The sequence below is a fragment of the Fukomys damarensis genome, unplaced genomic scaffold, assembly GCF_012274545.1.
Source record: "Fukomys damarensis isolate Sample0158 unplaced genomic scaffold, DMR_v1.0_HiC HiC_scaffold_10, whole genome shotgun sequence".
Taxonomy (NCBI): Eukaryota; Metazoa; Chordata; class Mammalia; order Rodentia; family Bathyergidae; genus Fukomys; species Fukomys damarensis.
In genome coordinates, this window is record NW_022900922.1 from 8037379 (window position 1) to 8058943 (window position 21565).

General features: G+C 42.2%; 1 protein-coding gene and 2 pseudogenes across 1 annotated transcript in view; 2 read left to right on the forward strand and 1 right to left on the reverse strand.

Moving 5' to 3' along the window:
- Gtpbp4 (GTP binding protein 4) overlaps window positions 1–6626 on the reverse strand; it is a 27380-nt gene extending 20754 nt beyond the window's left edge. The window contains exons 1-4 of the mRNA XM_010615739.3: window positions 6476–6626; window positions 2919–3089; window positions 604–707; window positions 386–522 (exon numbers count right to left, since the gene is read on the reverse strand). Coding sequence (XP_010614041.1) covers window positions 386–522; window positions 604–707; window positions 2919–3089; window positions 6476–6523 — 460 coding nt within the window. The 5' untranslated portion in view covers window positions 6524–6626. The remainder of the gene's footprint in view (window positions 1–385; window positions 523–603; window positions 708–2918; window positions 3090–6475) is intronic.
- Window positions 6522–20048, forward strand: LOC104856379 (annotated as a pseudogene).
- On the forward strand, window positions 19839–20991 carry LOC104856378 (annotated as a pseudogene).
- Window positions 20992–21565: the final 574 nt, after the last annotated feature.

A 21565-nucleotide genomic window follows, 5' to 3' on the forward strand; every position in this document is an offset into this window, starting at 1 on the left:
CGACACATCACGAGACCATTCAGAATGGGTCTGTCCTGGAAAGCTGAAAAGCGGGACACAGATGTGCAAAGGCTACGGCAGCAGAAGGCTCATCTGATCACGAAGACAGGAGCTCTTCTCAATTAATCACCTTATTTTTGTATATTTTGCAGCATCTTCCCAAGATTCATGTCTGTGTTTTATCTATCCAATGTTAAAAACACACATATTAGGGCCGGGGATTTAGTTCAGTGGTTCTGCCGCCTGCCTCACAAGCACAAGGACCCAAGTTCGGTCCCCAGTATGTGGTGGGGGGACAGGAACCTTAAGAGTAATTCCTCAACAAGGACCCACTATCTTAATAGTAACACATTAAAAACAATTTTTGCTAATGTATAACAAGTACCTTGTTCCAAATACTCCAAACTCTGCTTCTGTCTCTTGATAATAGTGCACATCCGCCCAAGGGCAGCCCGTTTCAGCTGCTTGCAGCGGTAGAGAGAATCGCCGTACTTCATTAGCCGCACGTAATCTTTAGCAACACTTCAAAAATAAAAAACATGTAAGTTTTTGTTCCACTACTGACACTAACTTAAAAGATACTATAGTAAGAAAATACCTTACTTGTCCACTAAATTTTTTGCAATATTTATTTGTCCTAGAGCCAACTTGTAATGATCCTTATCATAGAGAATATTCATCAAATCAGCATAAAATGGATGGATATCCTATAACAAACAGATAAAAAATGTACAGCAGTCATTCTGGTCCAACAGTAAATGAAACATGGAGAAATGAGTTCTTGTTCTTCTTCCAAACCTGCAGCTTCTTGTCCCCAGTTCCCTCCCTGGACAATGACCCTGCTGAATTAGCTCTACAAGGAAACAATAACAATAGGCAGGTGGCACCAAAGATACTTTCCATTTACTCTAATTTCCATCCCACTGCAGTGACAAAGGTCTCTTGAGACCCAGCCAAGCCAGCCCTCCCTCTCCTACGACTCTGGAACACCATTCTCGAAATTCTTTCCTCTGGGTGACCATTTCCCTCAGGCTGCACACATTACTTCTCAGGTATTTCTTTTAAAAATTTACAACTCCCTTGACCCCACCATCTTTCCACCTCCTACCCCATTTCTTTGCCCGGCTCCCAAATTCTGTGAGCTCATCAAGCTCACCAGTAACTTCCCAATTGCCAATCCTGATTTCTTCTACATCTCTTAGCAGTGCTGGGCAGCTGGCTACTCATCCTACTTGAAGCATTTTCGGCTCCCTCCGTAAAAGCCACTTCAAACTGGACTGACCAACGGTGGTCACAGCCCAGCTCCACACATTCAGGCCCCTAGTGCGCTCTTCTTCCTGTGCTCACTCTAAGATCCTATGATCTCAAGGAGACCCCGTACATCACCTACACTGTTTCTGTTTCTGTATTTCCAGGCAGACCTCTCGCGAGCTTTGGCATTTCTACTCAAGAGTCTCACACACATATCACAGCAGTATATACACAGTGGACCCTCGCCCTCTCTCCTTGTCTCAGCCACTCCTCCCTCTTGCCTTCCCTAGCTTGGTAAATGGCAGCTCTGCGATTTGAGGTGGAGAACCTCAAAGTCCTCTAGTTTTTTCTCAACATTACATTCTTTTTTTTTCCTTATTTTGAGACAGGGTCTCACTATGTAGTTGAGACTGACCTGGAACTCACTATGTCACCCAGGCTCGCCTTGAACTCACTGCAATCCTCCTGCCCCAGCCTCCCGAATGCTGGGATTACAGGTGTTCGCCACTATGCCCAGCCTCAACATTATAATCTTGTCTGTGAGCTTTTTTCTAATGATGTTGAAGCCAATCACTGCTAAACATTCTTACCACTATCATAGCTGTCTAAGTCACCATGATCTTTCTCAATTACTGCACTGACCTAATGGTCTCTTACCCTCACCTACGCCATAGGCCATGCACCTTCTAAAAGGCAAGTCAAAACCTCTCAGAGGTTCTAGCCTAAGTTTTTACTTTGGATTTTAAATACTGCTTTTATATTTTTTAAAGCCATTGTTACCTTTTTTTTTTTTTTTTGGTTTTTTGAGACAGGGTTTCACTATGTAGTTGAGACTGACCTGGAACTCACTATGTAGCCCAGGCTGGTCTCAAACACACAGTAATCCTCCTGCCTTAGCCTCCCGTGGGATTACAGGCATGCGCCACCACGCCCAGCCTATTGTTACTTTTTTTTAAATATAAAAAGAGTTGCTATATAAAAGTTTTTTTCCTACCTCATTTATTTTCAGGGACCATTTTGGGGCAATGGCCAATTTTGGCTCTGGAACTGTATCAATTCCCACATCCTTCACAACTTCAACCTCATAAGACTTTGTTTACAGGCTCTGAAAAGCGATTTCACTCTTATGTCTCTACAGCTAAACAAGCAATATGCTGCAGGGCAAGGTAGTTGGCCTTTTTGGCTTAACAGGTGTCACACCTCTCAATGCTATCTTGCCAGTGAAGAAAACCAGCAGTACTGCTGATAAAGCAGAAAGATCACGAACAGTACTGGTAATTAGGCCAAAGGCCCTAGTTGAGCCCAGAGAGAAAGATGCCTCAGAAAAAGGGAGGAACAAAGTCTAGAGGAGCTGGTGAGGCATGAAAGACTCCTGAGCTTCAGAGTTCATAATCCAGTTTCCATCTCGTTTGGATTGGTCCCTGAAGCCTAGAACTTACAAAGTAAGCCTGGAAAGATAATTCTGGACTCTTTAGATGGGGTTTGGTTGGAGCAAATGGGGAATTTCAAGGATTCAAAAATTCAGATTCTGTTCCCAGCTTTGATACTGAGTAAACTGTGACAATAAAAATGTTTCTTCCATCAAATGAGTATAGCAAACTGGCTAAACACTAATTCTCCCATGGCTCACATTTCCATAACCATCCATGTCCCCAAGAGTCACTTACATCCAATTTGGGAAAATCTGTTAGAATCTGTGAGAGTCTGTCATGGTAATTTTGCTGAGTAAATTTGACTTTTCTCATGTAAAAATGTCTAATGCGGTGAATTTGATAGTGTTTATGAATAACGGTTGGAGTCTTTCGTTGGGTCTTTGACAATGTCAGATCAATAAAGTCCTGCAATAAAAGAAAATAAAACACAATTCAAACATCTATTTTTCACCCATTTGTTTGAAATCTTAAAAACAACATCTATCAGTATTACATATTTTAAACTATAAACATTTACTTTTTCTAACCCAGTCTTTCATATACAATTTTGTTCATCTTTACGGCCTTTTAGAAACACCAAATGGCTGCTGAAATAAATTTTACTCCATGCTTTCTTGATGTTACTTTAACTTTTGAATATCTAAGAATATTTGAAGCTTTAGACAATTCAACCATAAATCAGAAAAAATACTGAAAAGAAACAATCTTGCAATTAATTTCAACATACAGAGCTTCAACTTTAAACATACACAAAATAGCAAAACTAAAGCTCATTGTTTATAATTTCCTATATATGTAAGATGACTGAGGATACAAAAGTTAACTACATAAATTAACAGTGCAGTAGCTGCATCCTCTTTATTCCCATTATTTTTCATTTCCATGTACCTAGCCATGTACAATTATTTGATTTTTCCCTTGAACACAGATTAATTGAACAATACTGACCATTTCTTACAAAGGATGATAGGAATATAATGACCACGTCCATTTCATCAAAGAGCTCAGAATCCAATGACAGAGAATGTAACAGATGATCACAATGCATCTGTCAAGTATTACGAAGGGCAAAAGGGTTCATACCTCTGACTACACAAGACCTCTACTCACCTGGAAATAGTCTTCATTTGCATAGTTAAGGAGTCCATTCAAAAGTTACCTACTTCATAAAGTTTCCCCTAAATCATTCACTCACCAATCAACTAGTCTCCCAAGTTCATGCACCATCATCCCTTGGCATTTGTGTAGGGCTGGATCTAGGAATCTTCCTCAACAAAACCAAAATCTCAAGATGCTCCATTTCCTTACATGAAATGGCACAGTACTGTAGAACCTATACTTACTCTCTCTCATATACTTTAAATCATCTGTAGATTACTTGTAACACTAAATACAATGTAAATGTTATATATAGTTGCTACATTGTATGCTTAGATTAGTAAGAAAAAGCATACATGTTCAATACAGACACAATTTTTTAAAAAGTATTTTTGAAATGCTGTTGGTTGAATCCACCAGTGTGGAATCCACAGCTAACCGAAGGTCAACTGTATATACTTCCATTATAATAATTCTCCTATTTCAGAGCTGGGCGTGGTGGCACACACCTGTAATCCCAGCACTGGGGAGGCTGAGACAGGAGGATCGCTGCGAGTTCAAGACCAGCCTGAGCTACACAGTGAGTTCCAGGTCAGTCTCAACTACATAGTGAGACCCTATCTCAAGAAAAAAAAAAAAAAAAATCTCACATTTCTAGTGTGGTTATAAGTGCTTCCACTTATTTCTCTAGGAAATGACTTCCCAAAAGGTGGGTACTTTATCTTATGGGTACTGTGAATACAAAACTGTACAAGATAAAACACTACTTACTGACCCAAGTTCAGTCCCCTACCCCAGGCTTCAAAGCTGCCACCCTACCTCTCCGGGGAGGGCAAAGTTCTCCCTACTTCAAACCCCTGACATGCTGCTATGTTTGTCATATTAGTAAATCTTTCTGCCTCTATCAATAATATGGAGATCTTAAATCAACTGAACATTCGGTGCCCAAACCCAGGTCTCTGCGAGGCGAATGATCCGTAAGGCTGCCCTTGCTATTGCTGTTCTTCCACAAAACACCAGCCACCCTCTCTGATCCAGTCAGTCATCTTCTACAAGTGTCCAGTCTTCAAGGAGTCTCTAGGTCTTCTGTGGTGGACCTTGTCATTTTCTTCTGTCTATCCATATGTCTAAAAATCCTAGCACCAGATCTTGGCCCTTCCCGACCTGGGGAACTGCCCTTTCGGCCTGGACCTTCAAGATACACAAGACACCAGTCCCCTGCTCTTGGCCACCGTTACTTTGTGCAACTACTCAGACACAGATAGGCCTGTCTTTCTGTTGTTTTCTCTTCAGTCTCCGTAGGAGTCTCACCCATCCCACTATGGGCAATTCCAACACCATCCTATAGTTTCTATACTGAATGGAATCCTGTATTTTCCAGAGGCGATTTTTTTTAAAACTTAAACACACCAAAAGATTACTGTCACCTAGCTTTTAGACATAACTCATCTGTTCTCCAGAAAAATAGAACCCATGTAAGAAAACAAAAAATAAACACTGCACTAATATAAAACAGTAACTGTACAAAGCCATTCAACAAACTTGAGGGCTGAGAAAACATAATGAGGTAAAAAATATAACCAAGATGCGATTCCTATAAATGATTTCCTTGCAAATAATACAATGTAGTCAGACCCGCACGAATGATTGTCAGAACAGGAAGTGAGAAAAGACTGAGAGGAATTGATAAAACAATTCTGTATATTAGGAATGTTAAAATACTAGCTCTTGACAAAGCCTTCTGGTACAAGTTAATTCCATTGTTGGGATTTGAGGGATGAAAGGAAGACGCTGAAAATAGTCACATCGGGCAAGTCAGGTAAAGAACAATTTCTTCTCTGAACTGAGTCTACTGTTCTGGGCTCCTAGGATTTGTGTTTCCCATATGTTTTCACCTATTAATTGCAACACCCCTTCCTCGAATGATCTCCACATACATAACCGACTCATTAACAATCCCTACACTAAACATTTTTTTTTTTGCAGTCTCTTGCTACACTGAATAACACTACGTAAATTTAGCCTGGTCATGTTTACTGAAAACAGCTAGGTTTCCCAAATCCAACAGTAAAAGAGAACGTCTTAAAAATTAAAAATTTGTTAATCCAGGCGTGTTGGCGCACGCCTGTAATCCCAGCATTCGGGAGGCTGAGGCAGGAGGATCGCTGGGAGTTGGAGACCAGCCTGGGCTACACAGTGAGTTCCAGGTCAGTCTCAACTACATAGTGAGACCCTGTCTCAAAACACAAAAAAAGAAAAAAGAAAGGTTCGCGACAGCAACAAGCCAAGACTTCCAGAGAAAACTGGGGGCTACACTGAACTCAGAATCGAAGACTGGGGCCTGGGCTCATTGCCCACCCCGGAAGGCTTCCTCCCCCGCACCTCTGGATCGCCACCGCCCACCTCTCCACCTAGTCCCCTCGGCGGCCCCTGAAGGCTCATTTACTCTCAAGGGGCCTTTGGTCTCGAAGGGCCCCTGGTCTTCGGGGTAGGAGGCTCGCTCTCCAACGGTGGGGCTGGTCCCTGGGGGTCCATAATCACGAGGGAACGCGGTCAAAGAAGTGAGGCCCAGCAAGGAAGGGATTGGTGACCCTCTCTCCCAACCCCAGGATTACAGACCTGGGTGTTCCCAAGACAGAAGAGCGACAGGTGGTAAGAGCGAGAGGTAGGGAGGCCCACCCAAAGTCCCCTACCTTGGCGGACGGTACCACCGTGATCTTTTTAAAGTTGTAGTGGGCCATGCCGGCGCTGGGCAGCACGCGGAGCCGTGGAGAGCTTAAACTGGACTTCCGCCGTCAAGAGTAGGCGGGACTTCCGTCTTCCGGCGCCCACTGCACTGGCCCCTGGCGTGCGCGAGCAAGCGTCACTTCCGGGGCCGCTGCCGGGCGCGGCCTGCTACGCTCACCCTGACTGCCTAGTAGCCCAGCGCCACCTCCTGACGCGGATGTCTGCCACTCAAGAAAGGGGGTCCAGGTGAGCTGGAGAGTGGACTTAGGGGTTGGGAGGTTAAGTCCTCGCCAGGCAAAGCAAGGGCTGAGGACGCCCACCCCAAGCCCGAACCGGGGTCCACAAGGTCAGGACGAGTCACGAAGAATAGGACGAAGCCGCGGCGCTGGGCTCTGGTGCCCCGCTGTCAGCGCGAGCTGCGGTCTGGACTTGTAGAAAGCGAGGCAATGCTAGGTAACGTTGACGCGGAGTTCGTCCCTGGAGGGAAGAGAGTGCGCGCTCTCCAGGTCTCCCGGTCTTCCTCTCCCGAACCTTTCTTCCGTGCGACCATCTGCCAGTATGCAGCCTGTACCACCGCCCAGGCCTCACAGCTGCGCAGAACAAGCCCAGGCTAGGACACAGGTGCGAAGTACTGACCACGAAGGACCCACCGTGGGTTGAGCGCCTGCTCTTTGTTCTTCCTGGCTTTCCTCCTGAGTATTAAATGTGACCCTATTTTCTTCCTGTCCTTACCATCCGATTTCATCATTCCATACTGAGGCAGAGGTGTGAGCGCTTCCTTTGACATACTCTTTAAAATTTTATGACCTTTTCTCAGCATCTCTTTCCTTTTCATTCAGCTAGTCTAGCCCTCGGACCGGTGGGGTTAACAGACATACCAGAAAATTAGGAGCTAAAAAGTGGAGTCTCCAAGGCTATACAATTAAGATAATACACCAGGAGTTGGAAGGATGGGAAGTCAGCTCAGCCTTCAAAGACTAACCGAGATCAAGAAGGCAGAGCAAAAAACAAGAAGACCCCTACCAAGGTCATTAAAATTAACGGAGGCAGGAGAGTGATTTGCCCTACTCCAAAACCCATTAGGAACTTTCCCAAATGATGAGGGGCAAGTTCCAGATTCCAGGTGACAAGGACCAAACCAAAATAAACTGTACCTTAAATTACTTCATTAGCGTAGTGAAAATCACATCCCAAGATAGAGACTCAAGGTGGTAATGAGACACACATGTCACGAGGCACAATAAAGTGGATCACAGGCGCAACTGAAACTCTACTACATGTAAAGGCGTCAAGAAAAACATACTCTTGCCTACAGTGTAAAAGCTGTTCACTTCTGTTGTTTGTTTGGTTCAGCATGGGATTTCTGTCCCCTGTGGGCTTTCCCCTTTGTGATCAAGCATAAGAATAAAGCCTGTGCCAAGGTGCTTCTGTCTCCTTATTCTGTTATCATAGGAATTCCTGGGGTCAGTAACAGCTTTCCATCTCCTTCAAACCCTCCTCTCTTTATTCCTGTGCCATCTATTATTTTGGTTCTTAAAGGCTAGAATTTAATCTTCCTTACAAACTTAATGTCTTGCTGCCTCTCGCTATCCATATTTTAAAGATTTTTTTTCTTCCCTCAGGGGTAGAAACTTTGTGCCCTCCCGGCCTTCTAGGCTTCCTCTCCCTGTCCAGTCTCTTTCCGAATGGTGGCTTCACAAATAGCTTCCACAAGCCTGATTCTTCCAGCTTGATTCCCTCTCTCACTTCTAACACTTTCAGTCAATTGTGTAATTCTTATCTGTTTGGTTCCAGATATGTCAAACTCTACGTGTCTGAAAATCAAAAACCATTATCTTCTGCTTTTTCGTAAATAAACCCAGTCCTATTGTGCTGTTTGAGGCCCCACTCTGACTCCCACCAAGACTTCAGAAGAGGACTGGGCATAGAGCCAAAAGCAGGGCTGACCATCTTCTGTGGACGCTGCAGGGGTTTCCAGTTACCAGGACTCAGTGCCTGTGACAGAGAAAGGCAAATGTTAGCTATAGTAAAAGAAGCTCTCCTGGTACTCTGCCAAGCTTGTGCCTGCCAAGGGCTTCATGGTAACAAGCCTTATTTTTCAGACTTCCTTATTGTATGGGGTTGAGCTCCTCTGTTTTGCTTTCTTCTTGCTCTAAATCTGATTGATGAAAAAAATACATTTTGCAGTGGACTCCATGCCAGGAAAATGTGGCTATACCCTTGTCTAAAAGGACCCTTTGTAGGTCTGGTCTTAGAAGGTGTCACAGGTGCTGCAGGATGTCTGTGGGTTATTACCCTGGGTCTCCTTAGGAACTGTGCTGAGGCCAACTCATTTAGCATGATCACACGATGCTTTGTAGCACCTAGATATTCCCCTGTGTATATCTCATTTCCGAAGAGATTCCAACTGTTTCGGAAAGACCATGGCTCTTTTGCTCTTTCTTCCAGCAAGCCGCATTGTCCTCAGCATTCACAATAACTGTGAAACTCCATTCATCAAAAATTGGATTGATGAAATTTCTGATGCAGCTGCAGCTGGAACAATTAAAATTTGTGGCAGTATATCTTACTGAGTTTTATTTATTTATTTTGATTTTTTGAGACAGGGTCTCACCATGTAGTTGAGACTGACCTAGAACTCACTGTGTAGCCCAGGCTGGTCTCGAACTCACAGCAATCCTCCTGCCTCAGCCTCCCAAGTGCTGGGATTACAGGCATGTGCACTAGCTCATCTGACTTTTAAATGCTGTTGAACCCCTGTGCACAGCCCTGAAGTCCAAACTATACCACAGGATAAAAATCACACCAGTCCTCCAGTTTTATTACAGCTTATTACAGATTATTGGGGTCGGCTCCAAGGCAGATGCCTCCAGCCTGGAGCAATCAGATTCCCACCCACTGTAGTGTCCAGAGATGCCAAGGTCCTCAGGTTCTGAGGCTGCATATCTTACATCCTGAAATGAACCTCCAGTCAGTAAACCTACAGCCAATTCAACACTTTCAGTGTTGAAATAAAAACTGCAGCAGATGAGTCCTTGAAGAGGTCAGTGTGATACCTCACTAGCCTATAGATATGAATACCCAGCCTTCAACTTTTTCTTTTTCTTTAGGACAGGTTCTCACTAAGTCACTGAGTTGCCTAAGATAAACTGAAACTCATGGTCCTCCTGTCTCTGCCTCCTGAGTGCTGGGATTATAGCCATGTTCCTTCCATGCCTGCCTTCTCACTTTTGACCCATAGCTTCCTGGCATAAAATGATTCTTCAACTCCTAGATAAGGGGGCATGAGCTGAATTCACACATTGTCTTCATAGGCACATCTTTTGGTGACAGTCACTGATCATGAAGAGAACTCACTGAAGGATAAAGATGTAAATGGTTTACTCATCATTTTCCTTTAATATTATGTGAAGGGGAATTTACCTCAGTGGCATTCCTAGCAAGTGGATTTGGTATGTGTAACCAATAAATTTGTACAATGTCTGTCAACCCAGCTCTGTGCATCTTGTTGGGTCTTAAGTAGAGCTGTAGAACAGATTTTATCTTAATGTCACAGGTACACACAAACCCAACACGGAAGTCACAGTACACTGTGGAAGAGAACGATGACATTAGAGCCACCCTCAGAAGTAGCTATCCTAGAGTCTCTTCAGAATTCTATAATGATTTGAAAGCGTGGTCTCTGTTTTTTAAGATCTAGCCCTAGCTCACATGGAACTTTAACTTTACTAAGCCTCTATTTCTTCAGCTGTAGATTGGAACTAAATAATAATGTCTAAAATAATCAATGTGAAATATTTGTTGCAAGTCTGGTACATAGTATGCAAAAAGATTTGATAGTATGTTATTAGGTATTGGGTAGGTTCTTGTAAATGGTTAGTTATAATAATCTCTAAATATTCTGTTCATTAAATTCTCATTGAAGCTTAATATTTGCAATATAGTAAATCTACATACGAGGTAACTTTTGTTTCTCACAATAGTTCAGTGAGGTAGGCATAAATGTCTTAGAGAGACTGGAGATTGAACTCAGGGCCCTGTGTATACTAAGTAAACACTCTACCAGTGAACTACATCATCTGGTCACAGAACTAGCTGGAGACTGAAATCCAGAACCATGGAACTCCAAAGCTGCTTTTTTTTCTGCTGTGTTACCTTTCATGAGTGACTTTGTTCTTTTGAGTTATTACCTTTTGTGGTATTTAAGTGTGGTACATGATGGATTGTACTTGAGGTCATACATGTAAGTAACACCACTGCACAGCTGTTGCACTAAATATCTGTATGTATTTTTTTTTCTGTATGTATTCACTAGTAAGATTTCTGTCATTAGACCATGACATGCAGATAGAATATGTAGCTCTGCTAAAGAACATCTGCCCGCCGGGCCAGGGATTTAGCTCAGTGGTTCGGTGGCCTGCCTTGCAAGCACAAGGACCTGAATTCAATCCCCGGTACCAAAAAAAAAAAAAAAAGAGAAATCTGCCCTTGCTCACAGCAACAGCTGTTAATATAGGATGTTTCCATGTGTTAATTACGCTACCAATATATGAATTATTATATTTTATTAATACACAGTTAAAGTAGTCCATCTTTCAACTTTATAAAGGACCTGTACATGAAAATCTTGCAGAACACTTGTGATGATAAAAGCTTTGAAATCTGTGTACTTATGTTTGAATGATGAATTTCCAAGTCATTCTAAATATCCACAGGCAGGATTTCTTAAGATTAGAATCCTGTGTGGGCCAGAGATTTAGCTCAGTGGCACCGTGCCTGCCTCACAAGCACAAGGTCCTGAGTTTGATTTCTGGTACCGCAAAAACAAACAAACAAACAAAAAAAAAACCATAAATAAGATTAGACTCCTGGGCCATACCCAAGAAGAGATTCCAGATAAGCAAATATGAATTTCATGTTGCAACAGACCTCCAATTTCTTAGTATTTATAAAAGCTGGCTAATTTTACTGTCTACCCCTCAGGATAGAAACAGCAAAAAAATTGCTTTTGATGATGTGATATTATTATTTTCACAAACTTAAAAATTTCTTATGAAGTTCTGCATAAGGAAAGTGTGATGTTGTAACAGTTTAGTTCCCAAGGCAGAGAAGAAGGCTTAAAGTTTTAATCCCAGCCCCCAGTGACCCACCTCTTCTGTCCAGACTTCGAAGAGGAATTCAGCTATGTTGCCCCATGAGTCAAATCACCTTCCAAAAACCCTGCCTATTATCACATGAGGCCTGTGGGAGACTTTTTTTTTAAATCTAAACTGTAGCAGGAGGTAATGAGGTTTAGGAGAGGTTATGAGGGGGATTGTGAGATTAGTGTCTTTATAAAATGAGACTCTAGACAGCATGTTCTCCTTATCCCTTTTGCACAATCACCAAGCATAGGCCTTGTGTGCACAAGCCAGGAAGACAACCCTCACTAGAACCTGATCCTGACCTTGAACTTTCAGTTTCAAAACTGCGAGAAAAACAAATTTCTGTTCAGCAGGCTGTGGTATTTTGGTATAGCAGCTCAAGCTAAGAAACTCACCATAGTCTGCCAGGGCTCTGTTTGTTGATGGGGGACACTGAGGTGGCCAGACTCCTAGAGCAGATGATGATGATATCCTCACCAAGGAAAGAGGGGGAGTTTGACAATTACTGTGGACCCTTGACTTATGAACTCACTTTATTCCCAAGGGCTGTTTGTAACTCAAGTTGGTCTGTTGAAGGCTCAGGCCCTTCTACACAGCCTTCACAGCCTTTTTCTTAGGAGATTTCCTTAGAGAGACATTGGCCCAGGATTTCTCAATTAACTCCACACAGAGAAGGATATTGTAATGTTCCTTCCAGAAATCTTTAAGGATTAAATCTGAATCTGAGACCATCTGGAAGCTCAAGCAGCCAGCATTCGGGTCGTTAACGCAAGATTTTGTTTGTAAGTTAAAACTAAAATTCCAGTTGTAACCCAGTTTGTATGTCAAACCAGTCATAACTTGAGGGTCACTATAAATGTTTCAGCCTCATTGTTTCCAATTAGTCATATAAGACAAAATATACAAGTAAATGAGGAATAACAGTTATTTTCAAACAGTGTTAGTGCCTACCACATTCATATCTAAAGCAGATGCTCTATCATTTATGTTTCATTAATAATAATCCATGATCATGCATGACATGATATCAAAATATGTATGTTTAACTCGAAAATTTGAATTGCAACCTTATATTAAGGAATAGGCAATAAACCCTCTTTTATTCACTCACTTCAAGTTCTAGTACAGTAATGCTTCATAAATAATAACTTTTTTATTCCTTGGAAATCTTTAGAAATGCATCACTATCTCTGATAATTGATAAAGTAGAAATTCCAAACTCTTAAGTCAACATAAGACTCTAATGAATAAATTCTTCCTGATATTTTGGATATCTTGTTTCTCCTTATAATCTATCTTCATAGTTCACTTTCTGTTGGGCTTTATTCAGATCACTTTTTATTCATTTTTGTCAAGTTATTCTTAAGTTCAAAAATTCTGTGGCAGAGTTCCATGGTAATATTCAGTAAACATAAATTGAAACATTGAAAATGAAAAAGTACTAGGGCAAGCATGTGATAGATGGAGAAAATTGAATGATGCAGAATTTTAACAACTAAAAATAAATCTAGAAAGTAGAAAAATATATTTAAAGTTCATGATTTGATTTTTTTTTTTTGTACTAGGAATCAAACTTGGACTCTTGAACTTGCAAAGCAGGTAGCAGAACCATTGAGCCAAATCTCCGGCCATGATTTGATTTGTTAGGACGAAGATATATTGTTACTTGGTATGTATGCCTTCCTCCAAATGGGTTATTTCCATTTTTTCAGCTCCCACCATTTTCTTTCTTTCCCCTTTTTATTTGACTGACCCACTTTGAGTAAATGTGCTGTAGTCTACATTGTTTTTAAAATAAAAATATAAAAATCTATAGGTTGAGAATGTAGCAGACCTAGAATAGATTTGACTAGTACATATGCCAAATACAGATTTATCTTACTGGCAAGAAATTCAGGCAATTTCAGCTCTTTCCTGTGCCACACAAAAAAAACATTTTAAAATAAAGAAGTTCCATTTCTTTCACATGGTCAGCTGCAAACCCACATCAGTCTCATATTGAAAACAATGGAAGGTCCCCAAAATATTACTAAACATCCTTTGAAATTATTTAATGATTACTTAGAAATTTTTGTTGGACACACAGAGAAGAAAGATGATACGAAGACATAAGAGGGAGACAGCAATGTGACTACAGTGGTACCTATAAAAGTCATGAAACACAAAGCGCTCCAGGCCAACGTGAGATACTGGAAAAGACAGGGAAGGATTCTCCCTTAAGCCCTGCACAGAATATGCCTTTGATTTTAGACAGTAGCCTTCAAAACAGTGGACAATCAGATTCTGTTTTCTAAGCTATCCAGTTTGAGGTACTTTGTTGCAAAAATCCTAAGCAATGAATACATAAAAATTCTAAAGTATTAGGAATCTTTTTTCATTTTGTACTCAAACACTTTGTACTGTTTATCGTGACGGTACTCGAATACCATCTGTCATCATTTAATGAGCAGATAAATTATGAAGGTCAAAATAAAATGAACTATGCATTAAAAGCAATTATGCTAAGAAATTAGTTTCCTTGAAGAATGACAACAAAAACAAGCATTAGCTGTATAGAGGAAGACAACATTGTAGCTTCTTTAAACAGTGAAAATGCGCTAGGGTGGCTTTCCAGGGACCGATATGGGATATAATATGCTACTAATCACTTGACACATTGGTAGCTGTTGGGTACAAAGCTCTATTATATGTAAGTGGTTGAGAGGAATATAAAATAGTATATAACACTTTACCTGTGCTCAATAAATTTTCGTTTTAACTGGAAAGACAAGAATTGAACATGTAACAATCTAAGCCAGTATCACCTATAACACATTAATAGTGATAGCCCCACTTACTCCCTCCTTTTTGCCTACCCTGCTTTTCTTCCTCCTGATCCTCTGCCTTCCCCTCCCTGAGATTTACCGCCTCGTTCTGCTTATCCCCGTCATGTACACACTTGCACACAAGCCCACACATACACTCACACACCCCCTTTTTTCTTCACTCCCGAGTGAATCAGACAGTGACACTCCTTAGTGTTGCCAGTGCTCTAGCTATGTTCAAGTGCCACCATACAGAGGTGCTTTTAGCACTGTATTCCAGTTATATCATGAACAGAATGTTTGTGTGACGTGTCTGAGCACCTAGCCATATTTTATTTTACTGCTTATGGGAAAACAAATTTTGAAGTCCTGCAATATCCAACTACAGATGAACCTTTAAAGCTGTTTTTAACACAATCCCATGAAAACTGCCTGTATATTAAAAGTCCTATTAGAAATATAAGCTAGTGGTTCTCAAGCCATGGAATAATGTCATTGTCATTGTGAGATTTGTTACAGGAAATTTGTTGCTAATTATAAAATTCCCAAGTTTACCCATGATTTTTCTTTTTTATTTCTTTTTGGTACCGGAGATCCAACTCGGGTCCTTGCGCTTGCAAGGCAGGTGGCAGAACCACTGAGCTGAATCCCTAGCCCATCTTTTTCATTTCTTAAGTGAAATAACACAAACCAGAGACTCTCTATAATATCATTCAGTGAGATCTTACTAGGATATGAAAAATAGTGTGTATCCCAAGAATTATTAAAACCCACATCACATTAATTTATGCTGTAAAAGTGTCATTTCTGCCCACCCACAGAAGTGTGTATCATCTTGAATACATTCAGTCATGGGCACAGCAGCAAGGCAAAGTTGAGAAAGCCCGCTATAGGCAATCTGTTCAGTTCAGAGGTAGGAAACACGGGTGGGAACTATTGAATCATTAAGGTTTCACAGAAAAGGCTAGATTCAATCTGCACCTTGAAATTTAGTTAGAATTCCAACAGGTGGGTGAAGGGCGGAACAAGGGAGGAGAAGTCCCTTGTTCAATAAGAGTGACGGCAAATCATAGGATAAGGAGTGTTTGGGAAACCGACTGGGGCCAGTAGAGGACCATTCACTAGTGGTGTGTGTGTGTGTGTGTGTGTGTGTGTGTGTGTGTTGTTTGTTTTTTATCCATTTTGTAGTTAATAGGCAAGGCATAGGATGCCTGTCAGGCAGATGACAAAAGCATCTCCAAAATGGTGTTTTTGGCACTATATACAAAATGCATCAGGGAGAGAAAAAGACATGGTTCATCTGCAAAGTAGCACTGCTCCTATGTTGCCTCATTTAATCCTCACAATAACTGGGAGGAGGCTTTATCTTGCGTAGCAGATGAAGAATCTTATGTCCTGAGTATTCAGTTTTACTGTCCCAAGCCCAACGGTGGAGACAGAGTGAAGCCCAAATTGTTGGACTCCAGAGCTTTGCTACCACCTCCAAACTGTACCACAGGTTTCCTAATAAAGGGTTCTGGTACATACTGTGTGACTCCTCAGGTCACCTGCTGAGAGAGGCAGAAAAGAGCAGCCTGCCAAAGCATGAAAGACATAGGAAAAAGTGAGTAATGTACTTAACAATGTGGCATTAAAGCACATGATGACACAAACTATTTCTTTTTTATCTGTATTCAATGGCAAGTTGTAGTTCCTGTATCTTCCAGATTTGTGGGCTGACAGTAAATTATACTCCACTGAGCAATTCTTTGCATGAGTGGAGACATATAGCCTTTATAATCTTTATTTAAGTAAGTAAGCATCACTCCAGAAGAAGACACCTATCTACTATTGTCAATGAAATACCTTTAGCACAGCATAATTTGGTACAAGCCCCAGTACCTAATTTCTTAGGATTAGCCCAGCTCATTTATTTCTATTTGAAGAGATTTTTTTGTGTGTGAGGGAGGTGGTTGTGGGGGATGCTGGGGACTGAAACCCAAGGTCTTGCACATGCCAGGCAAGTGATCTACTACTAAGCTCATTCTCAGCTCTTTTTATTTTATTTTGAGACAGGGTCTCCTAAGTTGCCCAGGTTGGCCTCAGATGTGTGATCCTTCTGCCTCTGCCACCTGAGTAGCTGGAATTACTTGTACCACCATGCCCAGACTTTCAAAACTTTTGAATGCATTATTCCTAAATAAAGAATGAGCTGGGTGGTCAGAAACTAGTCTGTTCAATACAAAGATATTTTGCTTCATCTAAATCAATTTGTGTTTAGGCAACATATGTCTAGGTAGGAGTCCTTCTAAGTTTGAAGGCTATAAATAAATTGCCCAAATGAACTTTGTCTCCTCTTAAACAAAACAACATCGAGCTCTGAAGCTAAAGGGAAATAAAGGCACCTTAAGATAGCACATTATCAATAAGATCGTATACTCTGATTTGATTGTTCTATAATACTATTTTTGAAAAGGCTATCAAAATTTTTAAATAATATCATTATTGGGCCTGTCACAATCGGAGCAGGGGTGACACATACTGCTTGTAGAGTACAGTGAACAGCACACAGTTGTAAAGCATGATTCCCCAGAGCATCCCAATTATCCCATCTCTGAGAATACTCTAGCATTTATAGTAGATTATTTCAGATTTCTAAATATATAGAAGGTCACTGAAATCTATGTACTATACATGGAAATCTACTTGTGTATATATAGAAATCTGCTTATATATGTATGGAAATCTATCCATCTCTGTCCTTGGATGTATTGATTGATCATAACCACATGGAAAATCGAGAGTTGATTTTTTTCCTTATTGAAAATGTCTAAAGAATTATCTCTGTTTATGTCAACACCAAATATATGTACAGGTGAAGTGGCAAACACCTGTAATACCAGCACTTGGGAGGCTGAGGCAGGAGGATCACAAGCTCAAGGCCCACATGGGCAACTTCGTGAAATTTTGTCTCAAAATAAAAAATAAAAGGGGTGGGAACATAACTCAATGTTAAGGTCCTAGTGTAACACCACCACCAAAAAAAGAAAAAAGTTTTTTTTTTTCCATTGAATTTATTGGTACTTTTTAAGTATACTGTACAGTTACATCCATCCTTGGGATCTTGTACCTTTACATGACAGATCCTGGTGCTCCTTATCCCTGCCCTCCCTTCACTCCCTAAAAGAAAAAAATATTGTATCTTCTTCCATTGGGCCAAACAGTTAAATGTTTTAATATGAAAGGATTAAAAATTCTCTTTTATACACTCTAGTTTGTATACATACTCTATATTGCTTACAAAAATAATATAAAGTAGATGGTAGTTTTCCTGTCTAATGGGGTCTCATCAGATCTCATTTGCTTGACAGCTGACATTTGACTGTTTAGAGTGGAACTTAGGTCCCTGTAACAACCTATGTATTTTAAAAATAATCCTCAAGTCTCGAGGCTCCAGACCCTCGGCAGCCAAGCCTGGTGGAAGTACAGGAAGAGAGTCAGCTCTCACCCCCAAGAGCCTGGAGGACATGGCCCTTTCGATGCTGCGGGACCCCGCCAGGATTTCCAGGCTCAGGCAAGTGGTCGGGAATGGGGACGATGGACAAATCTACAAGGCTACATGTGTTAAAATGGACCAGAGGGCAGCTGTCAAAGTTATGGACATCGCTGAGGATAGAAAGGAAAGACTCAGACTGGACATAAATATGCTGAAGAAACATTCTCAACAGACCTGAACAACACAGCAGAGAATGTGCTGGAAAAGGATTAGATCACGGGCATCCGCAGAGAAATCCCAAGGGAACTGGATTTTCATGTGATTTCCTGGGACATTAAGGGCCAGAATGTGTTGCTGACAGAAAACACAGAGGTAAAACTCATCGGCCTTGGTATGAGCACTCAGTTGGACAGGGCGGTTAACCAGAGAAGTATGTTTATACCCTCACCTTGAGTGTCTGAGGTCGTTGTCTGTGACCAGAACCCAGATGCTACCTAGGACCACAGAAAGGACCTTTGTTGTGGATGACAGTCACTGAGATGGCAGAAGGTGCTCCCCATCCCTGTGAGAGCAGTTTCTAATTCCAGAAACCCTCCTCCTAGGCCGAGGTCCAAAAAGTGGTCAAAGAAGTTTTCTAGTTTTACAGAAGGGTGCCTGGTGAAGAATTACACCATCTACAGAGCAGCCTTTGAATCACCCTTTTAAAAGGGATCAGCAAAATGAAAGGCAAGTTCACATCCAGCCTAAGGGCCATATAGATCAGACCAAAATGAAGAGAAGAGAGAAAGATGAAGCTGAGTATGACTACAGCAGGAGTGAGGAGGAAGGAGAGCCAGCCTCCATTGTCAGAGTGCCCAGGGAGCCACTCTGCAATGGCAGCGGGTGAACAAGGAGTCTGTGGAGACAGCAGCTGCTGTAGGAGCGACAGCTCCAGGAGCAGGAATGCAGAAGTGCCTCGAGCAGCAGCAGGAGCAACAAGAGAGACCAAGAGGCTAAGAGGCAGATGATATGAGAGCAGCAAAGGAGAGAACAGGAAGAGGCATCTGGAGAGAAGGTGCAAAGAAGAGAGGAGAGAGATAGAGAAAGAAAAAGACTACAAGCAGCCGCTGCTCCAAAGCCAGCCTTGTTTCTCCAAGACCACAGGAGGCTGCCCCGCACCTTCCACTGCAGCAGGAGTGGAGCAAGCCTGGTTATCTCACTCCGCTCCAGCCCAAGCCCCACTGCAAGCCTGCTGACCCAGCCCTCAGGGCTCCTGTGAGAACATCTCCTTGCCCTGTTCTGTCAGTAGAGATTCTGCACTTCAGGTCAGTGAGCAGCAAAATAGCCAAGTAGGACAGAGAAAGATCATTGGCTAATCAGAGGTCTCTCCATCTTGAACCTCAAAAACACAGGAGGTAAAAACCCCAAGGATAAAAAAAAAACTGTTTAGACTTCTTGAGCCTGCTTTTGAAGTAGATCTGACTATGCTGGTCGAAGAGCTCTGTGCAGTGTTAGATGTGTGGCCACCTTGTAAAGTGATAGAAGGGTTCAGACAACAAAGAGGGGGCTGATGAAGTGGAGCAGGACAGGCCCAAGGAATCCATCTCAGGGCCAGGGGACACCAGGGAGCAGCATCTCTGAATTTGAGCAGGCATGGGAGGAGGGTGGTGGTGGAACAGAGTCCATGGAAACCACAATCACCCATGAGGATGTGGAAAGCAAACTAGCCACGACACCATCCAAGGAGGGCACTCCGATCGTGCCCCAGACTCCAGAAACACAAGTCTTCCTCCTCCTTTACACCTTTTATAGACCTCAGATTACCTCAGATTCCTCCATCTAATGGGACAGCAGTGACTTCTGTGGTGGGGTTTTCCTATGATGAACTGAGATCAGAAGCCATGGGCAGGATCCTACCTGGAAAGGCATGGTGGTCAATGTGATCTTCACCACTACCAGGCCACAGAGTGACACCCTGTGATGCATGAATACAAGCGGCATAGCTCAGATCCTGTGTGCTGCCCCATGAGGAGTACCTTTGCCAGTGGGCATAGAAAGTGGCCGATGCAGCTGGACAGAAGGGGCCAAGGGAAGGGGTGTTCTCTGGTCAACACAAAATGCTTTCAGCGAGTGGATGTGCCTGAGGGCTTGAATGTCTTGGTGACAGGTCTGGTAAAAAGGATAACTTAGGTGTCTGCTATGTTCTGGTTAAGAAATACTACTTCCTGGGAATCCAGAAGTTGAGAAGAAGCAAAGTTAGCATCAATAGGAGATTGGGAATGATGTTCACACTTTAAAGTTGTAAAATATGAAAAAAATCAAATTTCTGGTGATTGCTTTGAAGAGTTATGTGGAAGTCTCTGTGTAGGCACCTCTAAGCTGTAGCACAAATTCATGGCCTTTACATTGTTTGGAGAGCTGGTTCACAAGGCAATGCTGGTAGATCTCACTATTGAGGAAGCTTAGTGGTTGAAAGTGATCTCTGGGTCCTGAGCAGGATTCCATTTTGTAGATGTGGACTCAGAATCAGTCTATGACGTTTATTTACCAACACACATCCAGTGTAGAATCAAACCTCATGCGATCATCCTCCTCTCCAGTGGATGGCATGGAGCTTCTTGTATGCTGTGAAGATGAAGGGTTTGGGGAGCACAAACAGAAGGGTCATCAAGGCCTTGGTCCTGCACTGGGGAGGGATGCTAATATGTGTGGCATATATCTGATCCAGCCAAACAATAGGACGGTCCAGGAAGGCCACAGAGATCCGGTCTGTGGAAACCAGTCACCTGGATGATATGTTTATGTGCGAAAGGTCCTGAAGACTTAAATTCTATCTGAATGCAATGAAAAGTGTTCTTTGCCTCCGTGTTTTCTGGTGGGAGCAGTCAGGTCTACTTTATGACCTTGGGTAGGGCTCCTCTCCTAAGCTAGTAAAGCAGTACAATCAGGATCGCCGACCTCCAGAGTCTTCAAGATCTTGAGAACTTGGAATTCTTTGCCACTGGAGCTTGATGCTTCATGGCGCTGGCAGGACAGCAAAGCCCTCACATGTTAGGCTCCTTCCCTCCCTCCCTTCTTACTCCCCCTGCTTCTTTTCTTTTTCTTTTCTTGACAGTTTATCCCTGTTCTCTTCTTTCCCTTAATCAAAAATAAACCAAGGGTGTGTTGCAGCTTGATGCGCTTCAGGTTCTGCCACTGATGCTAGAAGGGTGAGCATCAGAACAGAAAGAACACCTTTCCTGCAGCCTTAGCACTCCTTGTGACTGTCCTGTGGGAGTCTGAACCGCCATCGGTTTTGTTCACATGTGCACAAGGAGGTGAAAAGTGGTGGTGTAAGGAACAGTTTGCTGAAGCAAAGAGCAGATTTAAAATAGTAACATTTGTGATGTGTTTGACCTTTTTTATATAATGTGGCAATATGTGTACAAAGAAGAAGGTGCAGGTTTAAGAAGTTAACAATATTTATGGAATGTGAAAGACACAGTTACTCGGATAACATTTTTGTGGATGAGGTTTGTGGGTGGGATGGGTTAAAGTTCCCATTTTGTTTATTTGTGTGTTTGGGGGGCCTTGTCCTGCCAAAGAACTGTCATTTTTCTGCATACCAAGTTTTGCCCAACTGAAGTGCGAGTGGAAGAAGTGGGGCGGAGAGAG